The sequence below is a fragment of the Panthera pardus genome, unplaced genomic scaffold (assembly GCF_024362965.1).
Source record: "Panthera pardus isolate Hobbes unplaced genomic scaffold, ASM2436296v1 HiC_scaffold_11, whole genome shotgun sequence".
Taxonomy (NCBI): domain Eukaryota; kingdom Metazoa; phylum Chordata; class Mammalia; order Carnivora; family Felidae; genus Panthera; species Panthera pardus.
In genome coordinates, this window is record NW_026526666.1 from 97,320,282 (window position 1) to 97,341,085 (window position 20,804).

At 54.7% G+C, this 20,804-nt stretch overlaps 1 protein-coding gene and 1 long non-coding RNA gene across 6 annotated transcripts in view; one reads left to right on the plus strand and one right to left on the minus strand.

Annotated features, from left to right (window-relative positions):
* Positions 1 to 5,462: 5,462 nt before the first annotated feature.
* The window catches only part of DHRS3 (dehydrogenase/reductase 3), a 41,627-nt gene continuing 26,285 nt past the window's right edge, over positions 5,463 to 20,804 (plus strand). Inside the window, exons 1-3 of one of the 5 annotated variants that reach the window (XM_019461439.2) lie at positions 5,463 to 5,531; positions 5,927 to 6,142; positions 8,263 to 8,412. In XM_019461439.2, coding sequence (XP_019316984.1) covers positions 8,263 to 8,412 — 150 coding nt within the window. In that variant the 5' untranslated portion in view covers positions 5,463 to 5,531; positions 5,927 to 6,142. Of the gene's footprint in view, positions 5,532 to 5,603; positions 6,143 to 6,430; positions 6,544 to 7,971; positions 8,091 to 8,217; positions 8,413 to 20,804 lie in introns of those variants that run through there. The other 4 variants (XM_053898945.1, XM_019461438.2, XM_019461440.2 and 1 more) reach the window with 4 other exon arrangements.
* LOC128775906 (uncharacterized) lies at positions 8,009 to 9,364 on the minus strand. Its single transcript, XR_008420872.1, has 2 exons — positions 9,259 to 9,364; positions 8,009 to 8,322 (listed from the first exon to the last, which is right to left on the minus strand). It is a non-coding gene; the product is annotated as an uncharacterized LOC128775906 (long non-coding RNA).

Sequence of the window (20,804 nt, forward strand, 5' to 3'; positions counted from 1 at the left end):
AATTGCAGCGTCCATAAATAAAGTTTTATTGGCACACGGCCACGATCATTAGAGAGGGCACATCTATAGCTCTTGACATATTATCTATTCACATGTTGCCTATTTACATATTGCTCATTTACATCTTGTCCATTTCCATGTCTATTACTACAACAGCAGAGTCAAGTTGTTACAACAGAGACCCGTCTGGTCCACAGAGCCCTCCCTCTACGGAAAAGGTTTGCTGACTCCTGGCCCCGGGTAAGGATTGAGCACTCCTATGGCACCAGCTCTGGGCCCACTCTTGTGCCAGGGAAGGCTTTTTATACCCTACTGCTCAGGGATCCCCCCTCCCCCCACCCCCTCCAGGCCCTCTTGACCTCCCCCCTGGCGAGTGCCCCTCTCGCTCAGACTCTCAGATTCTTCACCCACTCCACCCCGCCCCAGTGAGTTCCTTGAGGACACGTAGCCAGAAGAAAGGAAAAGAACACCCACCGAGCATCTTTTCCCGAGCATCTTTTCCCGTCAGATGCCAAGCCCTTCAAAGGCATCATCTCTGTAGGTGGTAGAATTTCCACTTTAGGGATGAGAACACAAAGGCTCAGGAAGGCAAATCGCTTGCCCAAACTCACACAGCCACGAAGTGGCAGAGCTTGGATCCCAGGCCGGCGTGCCAGCCCCACAGCCAACCTCACACCTACACCCCACGCCCTGATTTAGGATTGTGTGACCGGCCTGGAGGCAGGTGAGGACCGCTGGGTGCCCTCCTGGCTTCGGCCCAAGATTTCTCAGGTTTCACCCCCACCCCACCCCACCCCGTCTGTGTTCCTGCCACGTTCCCGGCCTTGGCTGCGGCCTGCGTCTCCACCCAGTCCCGGCAGCCAGAATAAACACGGCCTGCCCCAGCGTCCACTCGCATGGAGCCCACAGAACCCACCAGGAAAGCCTGCCTGGGCGAGCAGATCCCGGCCCTGGGAAGGAGGAGTTCCATGGAAAATACTCACCTGTGGGGGACGGGTTTTCACGGATGAAAGAAACCATTCTATCCGTTTTGGGTTTCTGGTTTTGATTTTTTTTATATATATGTACCCAGTCCCATTGGCTAGGCCTCACCAAGGAGAAAATGGGCCCTCCTGGTAAACGTTCGGTATTAGAAGTAGGCGGGGGGTTGGGGGGGGTGGGTATTAGTTTTTTAACGTCTCCAGCCTTTGCAGACCAAGTGTTCCCCTCCCCACAGGGAGTTTACACTGAAGGCTGTTTTCTCCTGCTTCCTTTGGCTGGACAAGTACCCCTGGTCTGCACCCCCTCACACGGCTCACGTCCTCCCACGCGGCCGTCTCCACAAAGATGTCCCCCCCCCCCCAATTTAGCCCCTCTTACACTGCTTGGGACACTGGTTTTCACTGGACCACAAGGTTCTCCAAATCCAACCCCCTCATTCAACACTGCCAGCTTGTTCTGCTCAGGGCAAAGTCGCCAATGGTCAGATAAAGCTGTGTGTGTGTGTGTGTGTGTGTGTGTGTGTGTGTGTGTGTGTGTGTATCAAGTTATCGCTGTTAAAATCCCACTCAAAAGGAGTGTCCCTTGGAGGAGGAAGGGACCTCCCGGGAGGCCCCCGAGCTGGGCGTTCCCAGGAGAGAGCTTGCTGGTGTCACTACTTGCCCGTCTCTCCCCTGCCCATCCCACACGGCCTCCCCCCTGCTGTCTCCGCACCTGCTCCTGGTTCCTGTGGGTTGTCCTGGACCCCGAAGCCGGGGCTTCTCCCCTCTGCTCCTGTCACACCCGCTTGAGGGACACCACCTCGCACTTCTCAAACTTCAATGTTCACAAAAAGCACCTGGGGACCACTCTAAATAAAACGCAGACTCTGATTCAGGAGGTCCAGGGTGAGGCCTGGGACTCTGCATTTCTCACACGTCCGGGTGATGCTGACGCTGCTGGTCCAAGACCACACTGCGCGCAGAGACCCCAGGGGAGCTAACCCCAGCCACCCACCCCCTCTCCCCACCCTCCCCCCTGGCTGCTCCAGCCCACCAAGCACCCTCCTGCCTGGGTACTTCCTGTTCCTCCCCTGCAATTCTGTGGTCTCACACCCCACTCCACTCAGGTCTCTGCCTCAGCGTCGCCTCAGCAGGGCCTTCCCTGGCCAGCCCCCATGAGCAACTGCTCAACCTACCGCCATCACTCGGACCCCTGCCCACTCTCACCTCTCCGTCCCCTACCCTGTGTATATTCTTCCTGGCTAGCAATGCCAGAATGCCCGCCCCGTGGGGGCAGGGACCTTCACGTCCTTACTGCTGTCTCTCCAACATCTAGAACCGGGCCTGGCACACAGTAACTGCTCAATAAATAGCTGGTGAGTGAGTGAGTGACTGAGTGAATGAATGAATGAATGGAGAGACATTTGAAATATTTCACTAACTTTCCTCCCGAGGCTTCGTGTCAGGGACTCGGTTTCTTTACTGGGGGAGAGAAGGTACAACTTCGCTTAGAAATCACACAAGTTAAAAAATGACCATTTTCAGGGCGCCTGGGTGGCTCAGTCGGTTGAGCGTCCGAATTCCCCTCAGGTCATGATCTCACGAGCCCCACATCGGGCTCTCTGCTGTCACACAGAGCTCACTTCGGATCTTCTGTCTCCACCTCTCTCTGTCCCTCCCCTGCTCACTCTCTCTCCCTCTCTCAAAAATAAATCAACATTTCTTTTTTTTTTTTTACGTACCAGTTTCAAGATGGTGACAGCAGAACACTGACCTCACTGGGGACCCAGTGCCACTGCATGGGTCACACACCCACCAAGGCAGTCCAGCCTCTACCCCTGAGAAGCTCCCAGTCTGGTGTAAGAGTCCCGGTGTGTGGAACCAGGTACAGTGTAGGAGGGAGGGAAACACAGGGGTCAAGCCTTGGCTTAAGGCAAGGACACTGGGGACTCGGGGGGGCAGCTAGGAAGAGTTTCCTGGAAAAAAAAAAAAATAGCACATGAGTTAAAGGAAACATTGCCAGATAAATAGGTAGGTTACCTGGCCAGAGAGAAAAGGTCTTGGAGAAAGAGTGTTGGCAGCTACGGGGATGGAAGGTAACAGGGTGAAATGAGGGAGTGCCCAGCCTGGCGAGACGTTCCAGAAGCCCTGCTCTGGAACCCCACAAAATGTTTCTCTGCATGTGGCCAGGCTGACTCCTTAGCAAGATTAAAAGGCCCTGACAGGCACGGACCGTGCCATGAAAACAAGAGCCGGCACTCACTGAGCTCCTGGTAGGGGATTTTAGGAGTATCTAATTCTATCCTCATTATTACCCACCCTTGACAAATGAGGAAGCTCGAGATGGGGGCGCTGGTGGAGCTGGGACTTGAACCCAAGCTGCTCCTCTCTGACGCACCCCCCCTGCCTCCGGTCCCATCAGCGGCAGCCCAGGTAGGGGACTCCGTGACGGTTGGCTGGCTGGTGGATGGACTGAATAGGTGAGTGAAAGCACTCCCGTCCCTCTAGCTTCCGTTTTCTCCCCCCATTAAGTATCTCGAGCTGACAAGAATGATCAACCCAGAACAGCCCATGAGGGAGGCCTTAACACCATGATACAGCCTAAGTGCCGAGGAGGGAAGGGCTTGCACGGCGGTGGAAGAGGTGGGGAGACCTTCATGCAGGGGCTGTAAGTACCAAAGGGGCCACGGAGCGACAGCCCTGGAAGGTTCTCAACCATTGGGTGCCCAACAATCTCCTGCCGGGCCTGCATGCACACTCTTGGGCCCTGACCCTACTAGTCTAGGCTGGAAGCCCAGGAATCTGTATTTTGACCAGCACCCTAGGGAGTCCTACACGTTCTGAGAGACATCCCTGGATAAAGCAGACAGAACTTAGAGCATTTGACCAGGGTTCGAGTCCCATCTCCATCTCCTAGCTGTGTGATCTTGGGTGACTTTCTTAACTTCTCTGAGTCTCGTAAATAAAAGGCAAGGCTTGATGCCCGTTTATTTTTCCAGCTCTCAGTTGAGGTGGTGCTGAGGAAAGCACCATGAACATTCATGTGCTTGGCACTGGGGATGCCAATAAGTAAAAAATAGGGGACTCAGTGGGCAGTGAGGGGGGGAAGACGGTTACAGCCTCGTGGCCTATCCAGGGCCAGCCAGTTCCCCTGCTGATCTCAGGGGAGGCTCTCCTGGGGGCCCACCTCTAACCCTGCCACGGGCTGGCTCTGGACTAGGAGGCGGGTCCCAAACTGCCCTGCTGGGTCTCTGTACCTCCTGTGCCTGCCCTGTGCCAGGAGAGCTGAGTCATGGAAAAAGTTAGTTCTCCAGGCTACAGCTCACCCCCCACTCCATCCAACCCACAAAGGCTCCTTTCACGGGTTTTTTTTTTGTTTTTTTTTTTTTTTTTGGTGGGTGGTGGAGGGGAGGCACTGTGGGGCCCTCTCCCTGGGCTGGGATGTGAAATTTCAAACTTCGCCCTGAAGTTAAATTCCTCACCCCCTGCCCCCAAGGAAACTAAGGGAGGAGGGGTACCAAGAGCAAAGGACAAGGGATGGGGGTGACAGGAAGGGGTCCTGCCCATGCATTTCTCACCAAAGCCAAGCCACAGGGACCCTCTGGGCCCACCTGCTGGACTGGACACCCCCCAGCCCAGTGCCCCTTCAACCTCATCCTTCTCAGGACCCGGGGGGGATGCTCTACAGAGGAGGTGACAACACCTCTATGGGGGAGTGAGGCCCACGGGGATGCCAGGCCCACAAAATCCACATCCTGAAGGTGAAACAAGCAGAAAAAAGCTGTCTGCTTCCCGGCCATAAGCCAACCCCCAGCACCTTTTAGGATCGCCTGACTTGTTCCTTTTCATTCTGATTTCACCCCAAAGCTGACGGCTGGGAAAGAAAAGGGCACCATCCCATGTGGCCTTCGTGAGTCACTTGGATTTGCTGTGCCTGTTTCCTCCCACGTCAAATGGGTGTGAGGACACCCACCTCTGCGGACCGGCTCCTTTCTTAAATGAGAGTATGTGTTGAGGGACCTGATACCCAGAAGGTCAACGTGAGTCCTCAACCTCCTGTCTGCCCACTGCCTGCCTTCCATCCCAAGGACACACCCAGGGGAAATGCAGGCAGAACCCAGTGGTCCCCCAGCTGGCCTGGCGTCGGAAGGGGGCAGGTCACATGTGGGGGACCAGGGGATATAGGTGAACATGCCACGGTGTTTATGAATTGCTTAACACCTCTGTGCCTCAGTTTCCTCCTCCATAAAGCAGCAGGCATGTGGGGAGGTGGGGCTATGATCTTCGCAGGCCCTTTTAGGCTCGGGGTGTTGCCACTACGTAGGAGAAAGGTCTGGAAGAAAAAGGATAGCTGGGGAGTGAGCAGAAACATGGGAGGCCTTGGCTGGGGCAGCTTGGAGGTGCAGTGTCGCAGACAGGCCACTAGGCGGTTCCGAGGATAAGGGATGATAACAGGCGGAGTCCGGGGAGGGGGGTGGGGTTCCAGCTCCAGACTTTCCCAGGGGCTGATTGATTAACAGGCCCGCGGACACCAGGCGTGGCGGCGGCTGAAAAGGGCCGGTCTCTTCTCAGGTTGGGATTTCTTTTCCATTTTTACAGACCTCCAAGGTGGGAGGTGTCAGGCACTTCGACAGAGTCCTATCTTTAGCCCCAGTCTGGGAGTGGGAATGAGGGCGACGGCCCGCCCCTTCTGTCACACTTGTGGAGGGTCGAATGGAGACCGGAGGGAAAGTCATCCTCCACCTCTGTCGCCCGCTTGTGCCCGAGTCGGGTGGGGTGGGAGGAGAAATCAGGTCCATGTTGGAATCCCTCCCTCCTGCAGTTTCTGGCCGGGTAACCAGGAAAACGGGGCTACGAATACCCCCGTTGCAAGGTCAATGGGAGGATTAAATGTCAGAACATAAACCCTCATCGTAGGAGAATTTCTCCTCCAACCCCACTCATCCAAGCCTTTCCTGTTCTTCCAGTGGCTGTCCAGATGAGTTTCCCAACTCCCCGGGAAGGAGGACCCTCGCCTGCAGAACCTCTCCCCAGGACTAGAGGGTCTTTGTGGAATCCCCAGCCGCCACCTCCCCGAGTCAGCTTTTCTGAAAGCAGTTCTCTCACCGGATTCGCAGCAGAATTACCAGGTGGAACACAGGGCTTCCAGTGCACCCAGCCCTGCTGAATCAGAACGTCTGGGGGTGAGGCCCAGCTTCCTCGCCTGAACAAGCCTGGCGCTGGGGAACCACTGTGCCAGATTACAGGGTAGTTGCCCGGCTCATCCCCTCCCCTGCTGGCCTGGGACGGTCAGGGGCAGTGGGAGGCAAGTCCCATCAGCACTTTTAACTGGGGCTGCCTTTTCGTGACTCACCTCCCAGACTTCCCGCAGCAGACATCTCTAAATAGCAGGCTCCCACCCTCCGGCAGAGGAGGTATTCTCCCTGCGTGGGGGGGAGGGCAGGAGGTGACAAGGTGGGTGCCAGGCTAGGGCAGCCCAAGGAGACCCATAGACAGAAGACGCTGCCTGCACAGCGCAGGGGGCACCGGTGTAGGACGTCTTGTTTGCAGGCTTTTGTTATTAAAGAAATTGCTGTCACTCAAGGTAATTCTACCCCAGATGAGCAATAAATATGCTCCCAGCTAATCTTACGGGGATTTTATTGGCACCTTGGGGGCAGAGGTTCCTTTACCCTGCTCACCTCCCCCCCCCCGCCCTACGCCTCTCAAAACAAAATTCTGCTCCCCAGCTGTTTCCCCCCAGCAACAAGAAGGACTCGGGCCGACTAAGAAAGTGCACGCTAAGTGAAGACAGAAGGCGTCTGGGCAAAGGGCGGGAGTGGTTTCCTGGTCCTACCTGGAGGCAGGGGGTGACCAAAGAGCCTGAAATAACCCCTGGTCGACCTGGTTGGATCAAAGCGTGCGCGAGCTCCCCCGGGCCTGCCCCGCGCGCAGGACCCGGCACCTGGCCCGCGGGCGCCCCAGCTCGGGGAGACCGCGTCCCCGACCAGGAGGAATGTCTCGAGGAGGGAGCCGGTTCGCAGGAGTCGGTTCCAGCGTGTTCGAGTTACTGCCGCGAGCCCTCAGGGACACCGCCGGCAAGTCCCGGCTTGCAGAGAGGGGAGCCTGCCCGGGAGAGCGCGAGTCGGAGCGAGCCCGGGTGCGCGCCCGCGCGCGCGCCCCGCACTGCGCGGGGGGAGGGGAGCCCGCGGCAGCCACTCAGAGGAACGGTAGTGGAGCCTCCGCACAACTTTAACTGTCAATCAGACTTAATGGGGTATTAAAAAATGGGGGGGAAAAAAGGGCAGCCCTCTCGCTCCGCGCCGCTGCTGCCCCGGGAGCGAATGAATAAGGCGGCGCTGACGAGGGCGTCCGATCCACACGCGCTCCGCACCCGGGCCCTCTCCAAGTTGGAAAGGACAAAAAGAAGGCAATAAATGCTAACAGGGGAGAGAAAGGGAGCCGGATCGAGCGGCAACTCCAGGCCTCTGCTGGGAGAGGGAGGGAGAGAGCCGGAGAGAGCGAGCGCGCGCCAGGGCGAGCCATGCACGTAAAGAAACTGACACCGGGACCCCCCACTTCTCCTGCACGTTGCTGGCAATCAGATCGCGTTTAAGCAATTTCCTGAGCCCAAGAATAGCAATGAGTCGGGAGACTTTCGCGGGCTGAAATTGGGAGCTGCAAGCACTCCCCCCCCACCACTTTTTTTTTTTTTTTTTTTCCTGGAGAAGGGGTGGGGGGGGCGCTACAATTTGGAAACGGCCTTTTTTTTTTTTTTTTTTTTTTTTTTTAAATCTTGCACTTTGAAACCGCGGGACTGTAGCAGGGTGCGTGCGTGTGGTTGGTGCCTTTTTTTTTTTCCCCCTTGCCTAAACTCCTCTGTCAGCCTGTAAACATTACCTGAGAATTCCCCAGCCTAAACGGCTGCTGGGGCAAGAAACTTCTTGTTAGAACTTTCCACCTCCGGCTTCCCCTCCAGCCCTCTTACCGTCCCAACCTTCTCAGACGGTTTTTCTCCTCCCGAGGAGGATTTATCTTTTTTTTTTTTTTTTCCTCTCTCTCTCTCTCTCTTTTTCTTTTTTTTTTTTTTTTTTCTTTTTTTTCTCACCCGGTGCTTTGCTTTTGGGAAGAGGTGATTTCAACAGTGGCCAGGTGGGACGCCTCTCTCCCCCTTTCATTCGGTTTATTTATTATTGTTTGGGGTGTTTTCTTTTTTTAATTCCTGTTTTGCTCGGTCCGGGGAGTTTCGCCCCCCCCGCCTGTCTCCGCGGCGCGGAGGATGGTGTGGAAATGGCTGGGCGCGTTGGTGGTGTTCCCTCTGCAGATGATCTATCTGGTGGCCAAAGCAGCCGTCGGACTGGTGCTGCCCGCCAAGCTTCGGGACCTGTCGCGGGAGAACGTCCTCATCACCGGCGGCGGGAGAGGCATCGGACGCCAGCTCGCTCGCGAGTTCGCAGAACGCGGCGCCAGAAAGGTACCGGGGCACGGCGACTCCAGGGGGTGGGGGCCGAAGGTGCGGGGGACGCCCACCTGCTGCCGCAGCCGGAACCCGCGCCCAGAGGAGTCGCCGGCCACCCTACTTCTCGGCGCCACCCGCGAGTGCTGAGCTAGCCAGTTTCACCTTGTAAATTTTCCCGGGCACCAGACTGTCTTTTCTGGCAGGTCCGGAGCTGGTCCGCTCCTTTGGGATCGGCGGCCGGTTGGCCGTTCGCCGCCACCCCGAAACTTAGGAGACCCACCCATTTCCCACATTCCTCCCTCCCGAAGGAAGGTGTTGTGTTTTCCCCCCTCGCCTTCCCCTCGATGCCGCCACCCTGGTGAGTGCAGGGTGTGTGCGCTCCTGGGTAGAGCTGGGAGCCGCCTGCTAGCTGGCTTCGTATTTTCCTTGGCAACCCGCTTCCCAGCCCCAACCTGGGCGGCTGCAGCTCTGGAGGCACGTAGAGAGGGGATACTTGGTTTGGGTTTGAAAGGGGGGTGGGGAGCGGTCTTGGATGTCTAGCCAGGCCTGACATGCACTCCCACGCCCAGGTATTTGGAAATCTAGAAAGAGGGGGACAAGGGTAATGGCAGCTGATAAAGCGCCCTTGTTCTCACCTTCAGCCGTGCCCCCTCCCCCCCCCCAGATGCAGCCCCAGAGGGGATCCCTCCCCAGTAAATGGGGAGGTGGCACTGTGGGGAGGGCCTTCCCCCTCCCCAGGGCTGTCTTTAGCTTTTTGGTGGTTACACCATCTCTTCCTCTGGTTTTCCCAGACCTGGTGCCCGAGAGTGGGGAGGGTGAGCCGGCTGTCACCCAACTCTGACCCAAGCCAGGCTGACTCACCCGGTGACTAGAGCAAAGGAGAGAGAGAGATTGGAGGCTGGCAGGCCAGACTGTCTCAAGCCGGCCCTGTGAGGAGGAAGAGCAAAATCAGGGAATTAGTTTGAAACTTCAACTGTTGAGAGCAAGGGGGGGGGGGGGGGGGGCGGGGAAGGGCCGGCAAAGCCAGCTGATCTGACACGGAGCCACATACCTAGGGGATTAAGTAAATATGTACTGTAGAAAACCAAACCTGCATGTAATTCCAGGTTGCTTTTGTTTTGTTAAATACTGCCCTGAGATTTACAATTCCTCCGGGGTGGCTCAGACTGGGACTGAACTTTGGAGCCTGAACTATCAGCCAAAGCTGATGGCGATTAACTCTTCCCCTGCCGGGCCCGCGTGGGGGAGGGGAGGGCCGTGGTGGCCCAGCTAGCTGGAGTTGGCTGTCCCTGGCTCCTGCTTCTCCTTGGGTGGTTTGGACAGCTGCTTGACCTTGCAGTTGGAAGGGTAGTTCGGAAGTGTCTTTAACCCTTGGACACACTGAAAAAGGAGAAGTAAGAGAGTTGCACTCAGCAGTTTCATTTTCTTGGGGTGATGCCGCCTCGAAAGTCTCCCAAAGCTCTTTGTGGAGGGGTGGGGAGGGGCGGGGGAGGGGGCGGGAATCAGGATGGCAGATGAAGGTGTCCTTGTGGAGATATGTGGGGTCTGGGACCGTCGCGTGTGATTGTCATTCCTCGGATGTCTGCATCCCGCAGAAACTTTCTTCAGAGTCTTCCAGCTGGCCCAAGTCCTGGTCTCTTTTACTGCTTTTGTAACTGGCTGCAGTAGGCTTACGAAGAACTCTTTTTGTCAATCTGGAGAAACTTGACTAGTGTAAACAACCCTAAATTAAAGAAGTATATGGCATGGGAGGGGGAGGCAGTGAAATAGAGCGGAGTGGCACCCCACAAGCTCATGCACTGGGAACCCTGTCCCACCTTACTTGGAATGGACATTCTCTTCCAGGGAATAAACTCAGGGCCAATTAGAAATATGTCTCAAATTGGTATCCCGTCACCAGAAACAGGATCTATGGGGGCCCGTGAAATTTCCAGGGCCGTTCATGCTTAGGTTTAGTCATCAGCCCGGTCAGGACGAACAAGAGTGCTCCCTGTAACTAATAACTGTCTGACCAATTATTAGAGATGGTTTTTAACGAGCCCTCCACTTGCCACCATGGTGGGGAATTTGGAATCTGCCTGGGTCCATCTGGGGCCGGGGAGAGGGCCTTGGGACAATCCTGAGCCCAGGAGTGTGTGCGCTGCCTCTGAGAGCCCTTCCAACCTGGATTTGGGTGGGATCGGATCTGGAGGGGGAAGGCCCCCAAAAGAGAAAGAAGGAAGGAAGAGCTTCTCCCAACAGTGGCATATCCAGAAGAGAAGTCCGTTTACCTTTGGGAAAGAGCAGCAACCCCCCTACCCCCCCCCCCCTTTTCTCATAATGATCTTTGGCAATATTTGTGGGCGGAAGTGTGCCTTAGGCTACAAAGGTGACCCAGGCGAGGGTTTTTCTTAAAGGGACACGAAGGCTCCAGGAGTCAGAAGTTCCCTCACCTGGAAACATCTGTTCCATGGGTACATGCCATCCTGAGGTTAACCAAGGCAGGGCTGCCCATGGTTAGGGTCTCCAACTGGGTTATTCCCACTATACTCCTTTTTTAAATTTTCTGTGCTCCCCCGGAATTCCTTCCATGAAAGCATTCACAGAGCTTGGGCGCATCCGGCTAGCTGGTCAGCTGGCACAGCCTCCCAAGTCTTTGACTTTGACAGGGTTTTAGCAGGGGGGCCCTGGGAGGAGGAGAACTGGACTGTTTGTTTGGAAGTGTTTGCAGTGGCTGTTCCAGCTAGATGAAAGCCCTGGGCTGTGATGGTGGGCCCAGGGAGGCAGGGGCAAAAAAAATGAGGACCCAGTCCATCCATGAAGGACAGCTAGAGCTGGGAGTCAGGGCCCCACCCCTTTCAATGAGGTACTGTGAGAACTGGCTTGGAGTTGTACTTGCTTGGCTATTATTGAGTTTACAGCATGTGGGTTGATAGCCTTGTCCCTAAAGCAGCTAGCCAGGAAGTAGCCCTTTATGTGGCTTTGGGAATCCTATTCTCCTTCCCATCCATTCAGCAGTCCCATATCCTTCCCATTCCCGGTGCTGGGCCAGGCCTGGGCCCACCTGTGCCATGATGACCGTCTAGTTCACCGACCCTGCTTGAGGTGTCTGGCAGGTGTTTGGTATAGCTCTAAGCCTGGAGAGGGGCTGGGCCCAGCAAAGATGAATAAAGACCCAGAGACAGTGGCAGGTGTTTAGAGTCAGCGCACAGATCATTCGTTTCTTCTGGCCACCATAACAGATCAGTAGGGCCCCACTCCCTTTAAGGACTCTAAGGGAGATTCCTTCTTGCCTCTTCCAGCTCTTGTGGCTCCTGGCATTCCTTGGCTTGTGGTGGGATCTGTCCAGTCTCTGCGTCCTCGTGTGGCCTTCCCCTCCGTCCCTGTCTCTACGTCCTCTCCTCTCTTTATAAGGATACCAGTCAATGTGTAATGAAGCCTCAGCCAGGAATGAATGAGCCTGAACTGATTACATCTCCAAAAACCTCATTTCCAAATGAGGTCACATTCAGAGGTTCTAGGGTGCCCATTCATGGGTGGGGGGCGGAGGGGACACTACACAGTGGGAGCCCAGTGGAACTGTTAAGCTATAACAGAGGCTCACAGAAGGGCTTCAGGAAGGAGGTAGCATTTGAGTCAAGAGTTCCAACCTGAAGGGATGTGACAAGGTCACTCCGGATGTGAAAAGGTCACTCCGGGTGCAAGATATCACCTGATCAAAGACTATGCACCCCATTGGAACTGGGGAAAGGAGGCAGGAGGCAAAGAAAGACAATGGTGTGGATTGGGATAGGGAGCTGGGGAGGTAGGTGGGGAGTCATATCTCAGACTCCGAGTCAGGCCAGTACAAATAAAAATAGGAAAGAGGAAGAAGAGTGGAGAGGGGTCCCGACAGGGCTTCCTGTGGGACCCAGAGTCACCGGAACAAAATAGCTAGTAAACAAAATAGTAGTAAACAATGATGGATGGGACGCCCGGGTGGCTCAGTGGGTTAAGCGTCCAACTTTGGCTCCGGTCGTGATCTCCCCAGTTCGTGAGTTCAGGCCCCACGTTGGGCTCCACACTCCCACTTGGGAGTCTCTCTCTCCCTCTCTGTCTCTGCCCCTCCCCAACTTGCACACTTGTTCTCTCTCTCTCTCTCTCTCAAATAAATTAACTTTAAACAATGATGGGTGATGAAGGTCAGTGGCCCTTCCCCCCTCCAACCTCACCTTGAATGCAAACTTTGCCAGAAGTTTCTGGGAAAAGGATCAGGCTCCCATTTGTTGTGTCTTGGAGCAAAAAGGTAGGGCACCTGTCCTACCTGTGGCATTTGGGAAAAGCCATTCAATAGCATCAGGTCCTTGGGTTTCAAACAATGGGCCTTACAATTTGGGCTGTGTCATGAATGGGCAAACACCTCCCTCTTAGGGCCTCACCCACTTCCCCTGCGGAACACGACCTCACAACTGGATCCATGCCAGCTGTGGCCTGGCTTACCTGGGCTGGGAGGCCAGAGCCTGGGTTCTAGACCCAGCTCTGCTGCAACCCTGGGAAAGGAACTACCTTCTCTGGGCTGCAGCTGACAGGCACACCTATAAAATGAGAGAGGACACAATGACCCCTGAGATCCTGGCACGCCTTGAAAGTCTCATTTTATGGATCAGCCTCCCAGGGAAACAACAGATTGCTAATAAGCTCCCTGAGTTGGGAGGAAGAGACCTCTTCAGAACCCATTTGTCCTCCTCACTGCTGATCTCAGTCTTTCTTGCTACTCATCAGATCCCACTGACTGAAAAAAGAAGCAGCTCAGATTTGGGAAATGTGCCGACAGTGGATGGGAGTCTCACTCCCACTCCTCAACTATCTCAACAGCCTCCAGGGAGCTGTCTGCCATGGGTTTATTTCAACTCTTATAGATGTTAATGTTATTTTTTAAGTTTTTTAATTTATTTTGAGAGAGAAAGAGAGAGAGAACCAGCAGGGGAGGGGCTGAAGGAGGGGGGGTAGGAGGGACAGAGGATCCGAAGTGGGCTCTGTGCTGACAGCAGAGAGCCCGATGCGGGGTTCCATCTCACAAATTGTGAGATCATGACCTGAGCTGAAGTTGGATGCTTTACTGACTGAGCCACCCAGGCGCCCTGGAAATTTTAATATTTTCAACCTGTAGTTTTCAAGGGATCCAGGGGCCCAAATTTCCCAACTAGCATATCAAAGGAGAGCTTTCACCTTTTTTCTTTTTGAATTTTTTAAAATATTTATTTATTTTTGAAAGAGAGAGACACAGAGCATGAGCGGGGGAGGGGCAGAGAGAGAGGGAGACACAGAATCTGAAACGGGCTCCAGGCTCTGAGCTGGCAGCACAGAGCCCGACGCGGGGCTTGAACCCACGAACCGGGAGATCATGACCTGAGCTGAAGTCAGACGCTTAACTGACCAAGCCAACACAGGCGTCCCTAGAACTCTCAGCTTTTATCCTAAAGTCACCAGATTGTCTATTTGGGCTTTAGAGAATGCTCACTAGGTCTAGCGATGCTGAGCCTCGGTCAAGAATCTCACATCCAGTCTACCTAGCCTGTCCACTAATCCTTGCTTCGAGTCCAGGCTCTTATGAGCTTCAAACTTCTCAGAGCCATGGCTGTGATCCCTGCACAGAGCCCTCTGGGATCTTCATCATTATGGTTACTTTCCCTGCTCCATTTCCAACTTCATCACTGAGATATGACCTCAGCTGTATTTTTTTAAATTTTTTTAAATGTTTTTATTTATTTTTGAGACAGAGAGAGACAGAGCATGAGCAGGGGAAGGGCAGAGAGAGAGAGAGAGAGAGACACAGAATCCAAAGCAGGCTCCAGGCTCTGAGCTGTCAGCACAGAGCCTGACGCGGGGCTCGAACTCATGGAGTGTGAGATCATGACCTGAGCTGAAGTCGGACGCTCAATCGACTGAGCCACCCAGGCGCCCCTGACCTCAGCCATATTTATGAGAAGGTAGCCCTTGGCTGTCCTTTCTACCTGGGAAAGCTATCTGATTGTCACAGCCACTGCAACTTGTCCCGGAAGGACCTTGTCCCAATCTGCCACTGCCATCAAAATCCAACAGAGTCCTGGGCATCGGTGCCGGAAGGATTCCAGACCCAACGTATTCTCCTCATTTATCCTTGTGCAAAAGCACCACCCTACCTGGAATGTTCTAAGAGGCTCTCCTTATTGCTGCCTTCAAAAGACACAATCTAAAAATACACTAAGTATATAAGATATTTGAAAGGAAACATTTGAAACGTATTATTCAGATGAACCATGAAGGTCAGGAAAAGTTAAATCCAAATGAGAAGGAGAGAAGGGAATCTGCTTAGATGCTGGCATCCTCAAATGCCCATGCGACTACTGTGGGACCAGTGCGGGAGGCGTTAGCGCTCCAAAACTGAGCACTCTGGATTCTTAAAAAGAGAGGGCCAAATACCAGAACAGGTGAGCAAATGAATGGTGGGCGGGAACCCATTCATTCATTCATCCATTCCCTTAGTCATTCACTCAACAAACCTATGCACCTTCAGTGTGCCAGGTATCAGAGGCACTGGGGATATGGTAACGGTAAGGAGCAAAGCAGACAGAAATATCCAGCCATGTAAACAGCCACAGTTTAGTGAAGGAAACAGACAGATAATAAACAAGAGACATAAAATAGAGAGCACATTAGGTCGTAATGGAAACACAGGGCAACACAAATGAGGCAAAGCAGACCAAGAGGACATGGTAGGAGAGGAGAGAATGGCATTCCTGGCAGTGCAGGGGTGGGGAGGAGGGGGGCGGTTAGGGCAGGGGCTTGTGGGGAGCAACAATCTCTAGAACTGGCTTTGGCTTTGACGCTGAGCAAAGCTGCGAGCAGTTGGAGGGTTTGGGGCACAGAAATGACAGATCTAACCTGAGTCTTAGCAGGATCTTGGGGCTGCCAGAAGCCAAGACAAGGGAGGTGTTATCAGGCCAGGGGCAGGGAGCTGTTCGGAGGCCACTGTGCATTTCTGCAGCCCGCCCCCCACCCCCCACGGCCAGCACATCGCACCAGACCTGCTCCGCCCTCTTCCAAGAGCCTCTTTCTCAGGGCGGGACCTCAGCTTTGCATGTGGGACTGGGAAGATGTTGGCTGTGTCCTCCCGATGTCTCTAGAGTCGGATGGAAGCGAACGGGCTGAAAGGGGATCTAGGTGGGCAGGAGCACCCCTAGTGGAGTGGGTGAGAGTCTTCTGGGGAGACCTGCTGTCGGCCAGGTCCCGATCTCTTCTCGCTGATACCTCCGGCAAAGAATGCCAGCCAGCTGGAGGGTGGCATGGCTCTGGGTAATTGTGACCGTGTCAGACCGTGTCGCTTGATTCAGCGAGCAGAGGAACCACACAAACAAGGTTCTCTCGCAGTGGCACTCAGGGTCTGGCGTGATGACGGTCCCCAGACTGACAAAGCCCCCGATGCTTTGGAAAGATGAGCCCGCTCCGGCAAGATGGCTTAGATGGTCATAAGGATGAACCGCCCCCCCCCCCCCAACTAAAATTAAAACAAAAGCAGATGTACTGGTGCCCAGGGTGAAGGAGACGCTTTTCCGGTCCACTTTGTCGAAGCACTTCTGGAGCACTGTGGTCAGGATTGGTCAACACTTTGAGAGGGTCCTTGAGCAGTTGGAGAGTGTCCAGGAAGTGGGCTCAGGATGACAGGGACTTAGGTTGGATGGCAAATCCGTGACTCCTTTAGGGGCTGCGGACGGAATCAGCGGCCTTACGCTTTGCAGAGGCAAGGGGGCTGGGCCAGGTAGGGCGAAGGGCCGCGCCAGGCTGCAGGGGTGGGGGGGGAGGGGTGCTCCACGATGTGCACTGGGGTCCCGCACCAGGGCCGCCGTCCTGCCCTTTGGAGCCAAGCGGGCTGCTCTGGGAGTGCGTGTGCCGTGGACGCCTGCCACGGGGAGGGAAAGGCTCTGGGCGGCCACCCGGGGCCCCTCCACCCCTCAGGCTCTGAATCATGGTGACTACGGCGAGGACAGTGACCCAGGCAGGGTCAGGGGCCAGGAAGGGGAGAGGATACCAGCATGGATCAACCAACACTTGGAAGAGGAACCCTTCTCGGCGTGACCTCACCGGGGTCCTTCAGGGGTCATGTCATTCCTTTGCTTGGGTGTTTCAGGGTGCTGGAGAGAGGAGAAGGGAAGGTGCGGGGCAGGCCCCTGTCACATCCTTCACTCTGACCTTCAGTCATGACTCAGACCCCGCGGCCCCCAAACTGGATGCTGAGGGCTTCCTTGGGCTCCTAGTGCTCTGCACGACCGCGTGCTATATGCAGCTGTAAGTGACTAGAGTACTGACGTGACAGGTGCTTTCCCCAGGTGGCTGTCCTGGTCTAGTCTTGGGTGACCGTTCAGTGCTTTCTCACGTTCTCTGTCTCGCCCACGTCCCGAGGTGGGTGTGATCGGCGGCCCACTTCTAAGATCCAGGTGAGGTGAATTGTCCAGGATGCTTGGCCGAAGGCAGACTCTGAACTCAGGATTCCCAGCTTCCAAACTGGGCCCTTGGCCACAGGACAGATCATCTCAGCCTGGCCCCGCCTACCCCAGTCAGGGTTACAGAAGGGTCAGGAGACAAGCTGTTAAATAATGGGGCCTCGTGCACAGAGGGTTCTGGACAGAGGGTTGATAAGCTGTACCAGAGTCAACAGGACGCAGTCAACAGGATGGGCCAGGATGCAGTTCTGTTCCCCTTTACTCAAAACAGTTTTAAGCACCAAGTATTTGCATACAATGAATGGGATACTTGCCAAAGGATTAAGGTAGTCCCTGGTTATCAGGGTTTGCTTTAAACAACTGAAAAGCAGGAAAACAACACAGTTTGTGCTTCAAATCTACTTCATTTGGACTTAATTTGACAAGCAGTGTAACCCCTCCAATATGCCAGGAGCCAGCTTTGCGGGAACAGTGAGTGCAAACAACTTCCAGTTAACCCTGAGCCCCCGCCCCCAGCTCGATCCTCTGAAGGGACCAAGGGCTTTGATAGTACAGAGACGGGAACAATCACTGCACATTAAGGGAAATCTTAGAAGACTTCTTGGAGGAGGTGGCAATGTAGGGAGTTGTAGTAAGTCTTCATCTTTTGCTGATTGTAGAACCCTGGGATCTCGTGGTTCGTGGGTTCGAGCCCCACATCAGGCTCTGTGCTGACAGCTCAGAGCCTGGAGCATGCTTCAGATTCTGTCTCCCCCTCTCTCTGCCCCTCCCCCCCCCTCTCTCTCTCTCTCTCCCTCTCTCTCAAAAATAAGTAAACATTAAAAAAATTTTTTTAATAAATAAACCCTGTTCTAAGAATACACGATACACATTTTTTTTTTTTTTTAGAGCGTGAATATGCATGCACCGGGGAGTGGCAGAGAGAGAGGGAGAGAGAGACTCCCAAGCAGGCTCCATGCTGTCAGCACAGAGCCCAGCATAGGGCACCATCTCACAAACCACAAGATCATGACCTGAGCCGAAATCAAGAGTCAGACGCTTAACAGACTGAGCCACCCAGGCGCCCCAGGAGAGGGAGATTCTTAAGCAGGCTGCACGCCCAGGGCGGAGCCCGTCTCAGGGCTCGATGTCACAACCGTGAGATCATGACCTGAGCCCAAGTCAAGAGTCGAACCCTACGGACTGAGCCACCCAGGCGCCCCACAATACACATTTTTAAATGTTTATTTATTTGTCTTTGAGAGAGAGAGAGAGAGAGAGAGAGAGAGAGAGAGAGAGAAAGCAGGGGAGGGGCAGAAAGAGAGGGAGAACCCCAAGCAGTCTCCACACTGTCGTCACAGAGCCCAATGCAGGATCCGATCTCACAAACCATGAGATCAAGAGTAGGGGGACGCTTAGCCGACTGAGCCACCCAGGTGCCCTGCAATACACATTTTTATGCTTTCAAGTGGTCCTTGGATGCCCCCGATGCCTATCCCATACACCAGGTTAGGAAGCTTTGCACCGCATCTAAGTCCTTCAGGCTTGGATTCCGGTGCAGGATTTGAGCTCATACCACAGGCAGGGGACCCCCTGGTGTCCTGGGACCCAGAAGCCAGAGCCAAGCCCAAGTGGACAGCAGATTTGTGGCCTGGTGGTGCTTAATGCCAACAACAGTCAGTTCAGCACCGGCCACCTGGCCCCAGCCTTTCTGACTCTGTTGGCCATTCCCCTTGCTTTGGTGAATGCAACCTTGAAATCCCTTTTTAGGGGCCTTCCAGGGAAGGTGCCAAAAAAGCGTTTTGATCATGAACAATGTGACCATTTTGTCCACATTTGAAATATCCTTCCTGGGAGGTGTTTATAGATAATTGTCTCCTATCTATATGTCCCACTTCTACAGACATCTGGCCCATCTAGGCCCCCACAGCCCCCGATACCATTTGAGGTTCTAGGAGCCAGTTTTCAAACTGGGTTCCAGAGCATCCGAGGGGCTCCAAGAAGGTGGGACCACATGGGAGGTGGGAAAAATAGGGTTCCGAGGGGCCCCCACCGCCACTTAACTAGATTGGCTTCACTTCTGTTTAATACCTTTGAATTCCATGTAAAATTTTTTGTGTGCGTTTTGAAAGACGCCATTACTTTCAAGAGAAGAAAAAAAATACAGCTTAAAAATAGCTGTTCTAGGAAATGCTCAGGGCACACGCCTCTCCCCAGTTGATCCTTGGATGTGCCAAGCATCATCACACTGAGTCCTCGATCTTTGGCTCTTTCCTGCAAGGCGTAGGCAGCATGTGGACTGATGGGTCCTCCTGTGAGCTTGTTCCTTGGCCCTACAGGAGAGGGACCGCCACCCGCCTCGACCCCAGGCATGTGGAACCCGCGTCCTGCTCAGTCCCTCAGCCAGGGCCTCTCCGCCACCCCTAGGGAGTCCGTGAACTAGAGGCCCTTCATTTCTCAACCAGGATTGAAGGGGCCTCCCAAGTCCAGCATCCAGCCCTGAAGGACTGGGATTTGACCACCCCAGCCCCAGAGCCAAGGCTGATCCATGGGTCTCTTGAGGGCTAGAGGCCAGCCCCCTGGCCACAGCACTCATGCAGTTCCTAATCCCATAAAGAGCCACCTGTGGTGTGACCTTAGACAAGTAACTTTATCTCTCTGGGCTTCCATTCCCCTATCTGAAAAATGAAGGAGATTGAGTGAAATAACATATGTAAACCTCCTAGTTCATTCATTTGCAAGAAAGGATGGTTCCTTCTAGTCAGGGGTAGGAGGGGGGGCAGGGGGGGGCAGTGTGGGGGAGAGGGGGAAGGCAAATGGGGGAGGGGTGAGGCAGTTGGGGAGCAGGAGTGGTAGAAAGGGGGCCAGCTTGGGGGCAGGGGGGGAGGCGGTGTAAGGGCAGGGGGACAGTGGACACACCCCAACCATGATTCTGCACCTTTTGCTTACTGAACCAGGGAGTCTCCTACTCCCAGCGTGGGAGGTGGGGAGGGGGGGAGGGGGGGAGGGGGGAGGGGCAAAAGGCAAAGAACATGCTGGCTGAACTTGACCTGGTTTTGAGGTTCCCCAGGAAGGGGGTTATCCCACCCATGCCACAGAAACCCTCGAGCAATTTTAGCTAGAAGACGGTGGGAGGGAATCACTCTTCCCACAGAGAGAGGGCTCAGAGCCTGGTGTCTTACCACCCACTGAGGCCTCCATCCCTGTTAAGATGGCTGGTAATGACTGTCCCTGTCCTCCGTGGGTGCAGGCCTTTCTGTGGGTGAAGAGCAGAGGGAGGCTGGCCAAGGGCCCGGCCTCTGCTCTGCTCTGCGCCGGGCTGCCCACTCCCCTGCAAACCACCCAGCTTCCCCTCTGTGGGTTTTCATTAGTCATTTTCATCTCAGCATCCAAGTAGCTCAGTTGGTCAGGGTTGGGCTGTGGTGAGGCCAAAGTCACAGGTTACCATGGCAACTCGGGGCGCTCTGTGGCTGCTCGTCGCCATGTGTCTGATGCAAAAAGACTGTAAGGTCCTCGGGGAGCAGGAGACAAGTCTCCTTGCTCACCAAGCGTCCTAGGCACTTGGCACAGTATCGGGCACACAGTAGGCACTCGATAAATGTTCGCTGCCTGAGCAAATACGTGATCGACCCATCCTGGCTAGTTTAGCGCCTGTGTTCACTGAGTGCCTCCTGGGCCCGGGGGCTGGTTCTGAGCACTTTCCATGTAAGTCATTTACTCCCCACAGTGAGGCCTAGCGTTGGTGCTGTTCCAATCCTCTCTCTACTGGCCACGACTCTGGGGGTCAGTAACTTGAGATCTCACATCTAGTAAGTGACCAAGCAGGATTTAAACCCAAGGTGTCCTCTTGAGCCGGTGATTCTGGTACCTCCTCATTAATCATTCTATGGAACAGAACAGGTCATGTTGACAGCCCCCCAGCAGACTCCGTGCGGCCGATGACTTTAACAGCCAGGGAGTCTAAATGCATCAAACAACATTAGCTACAGT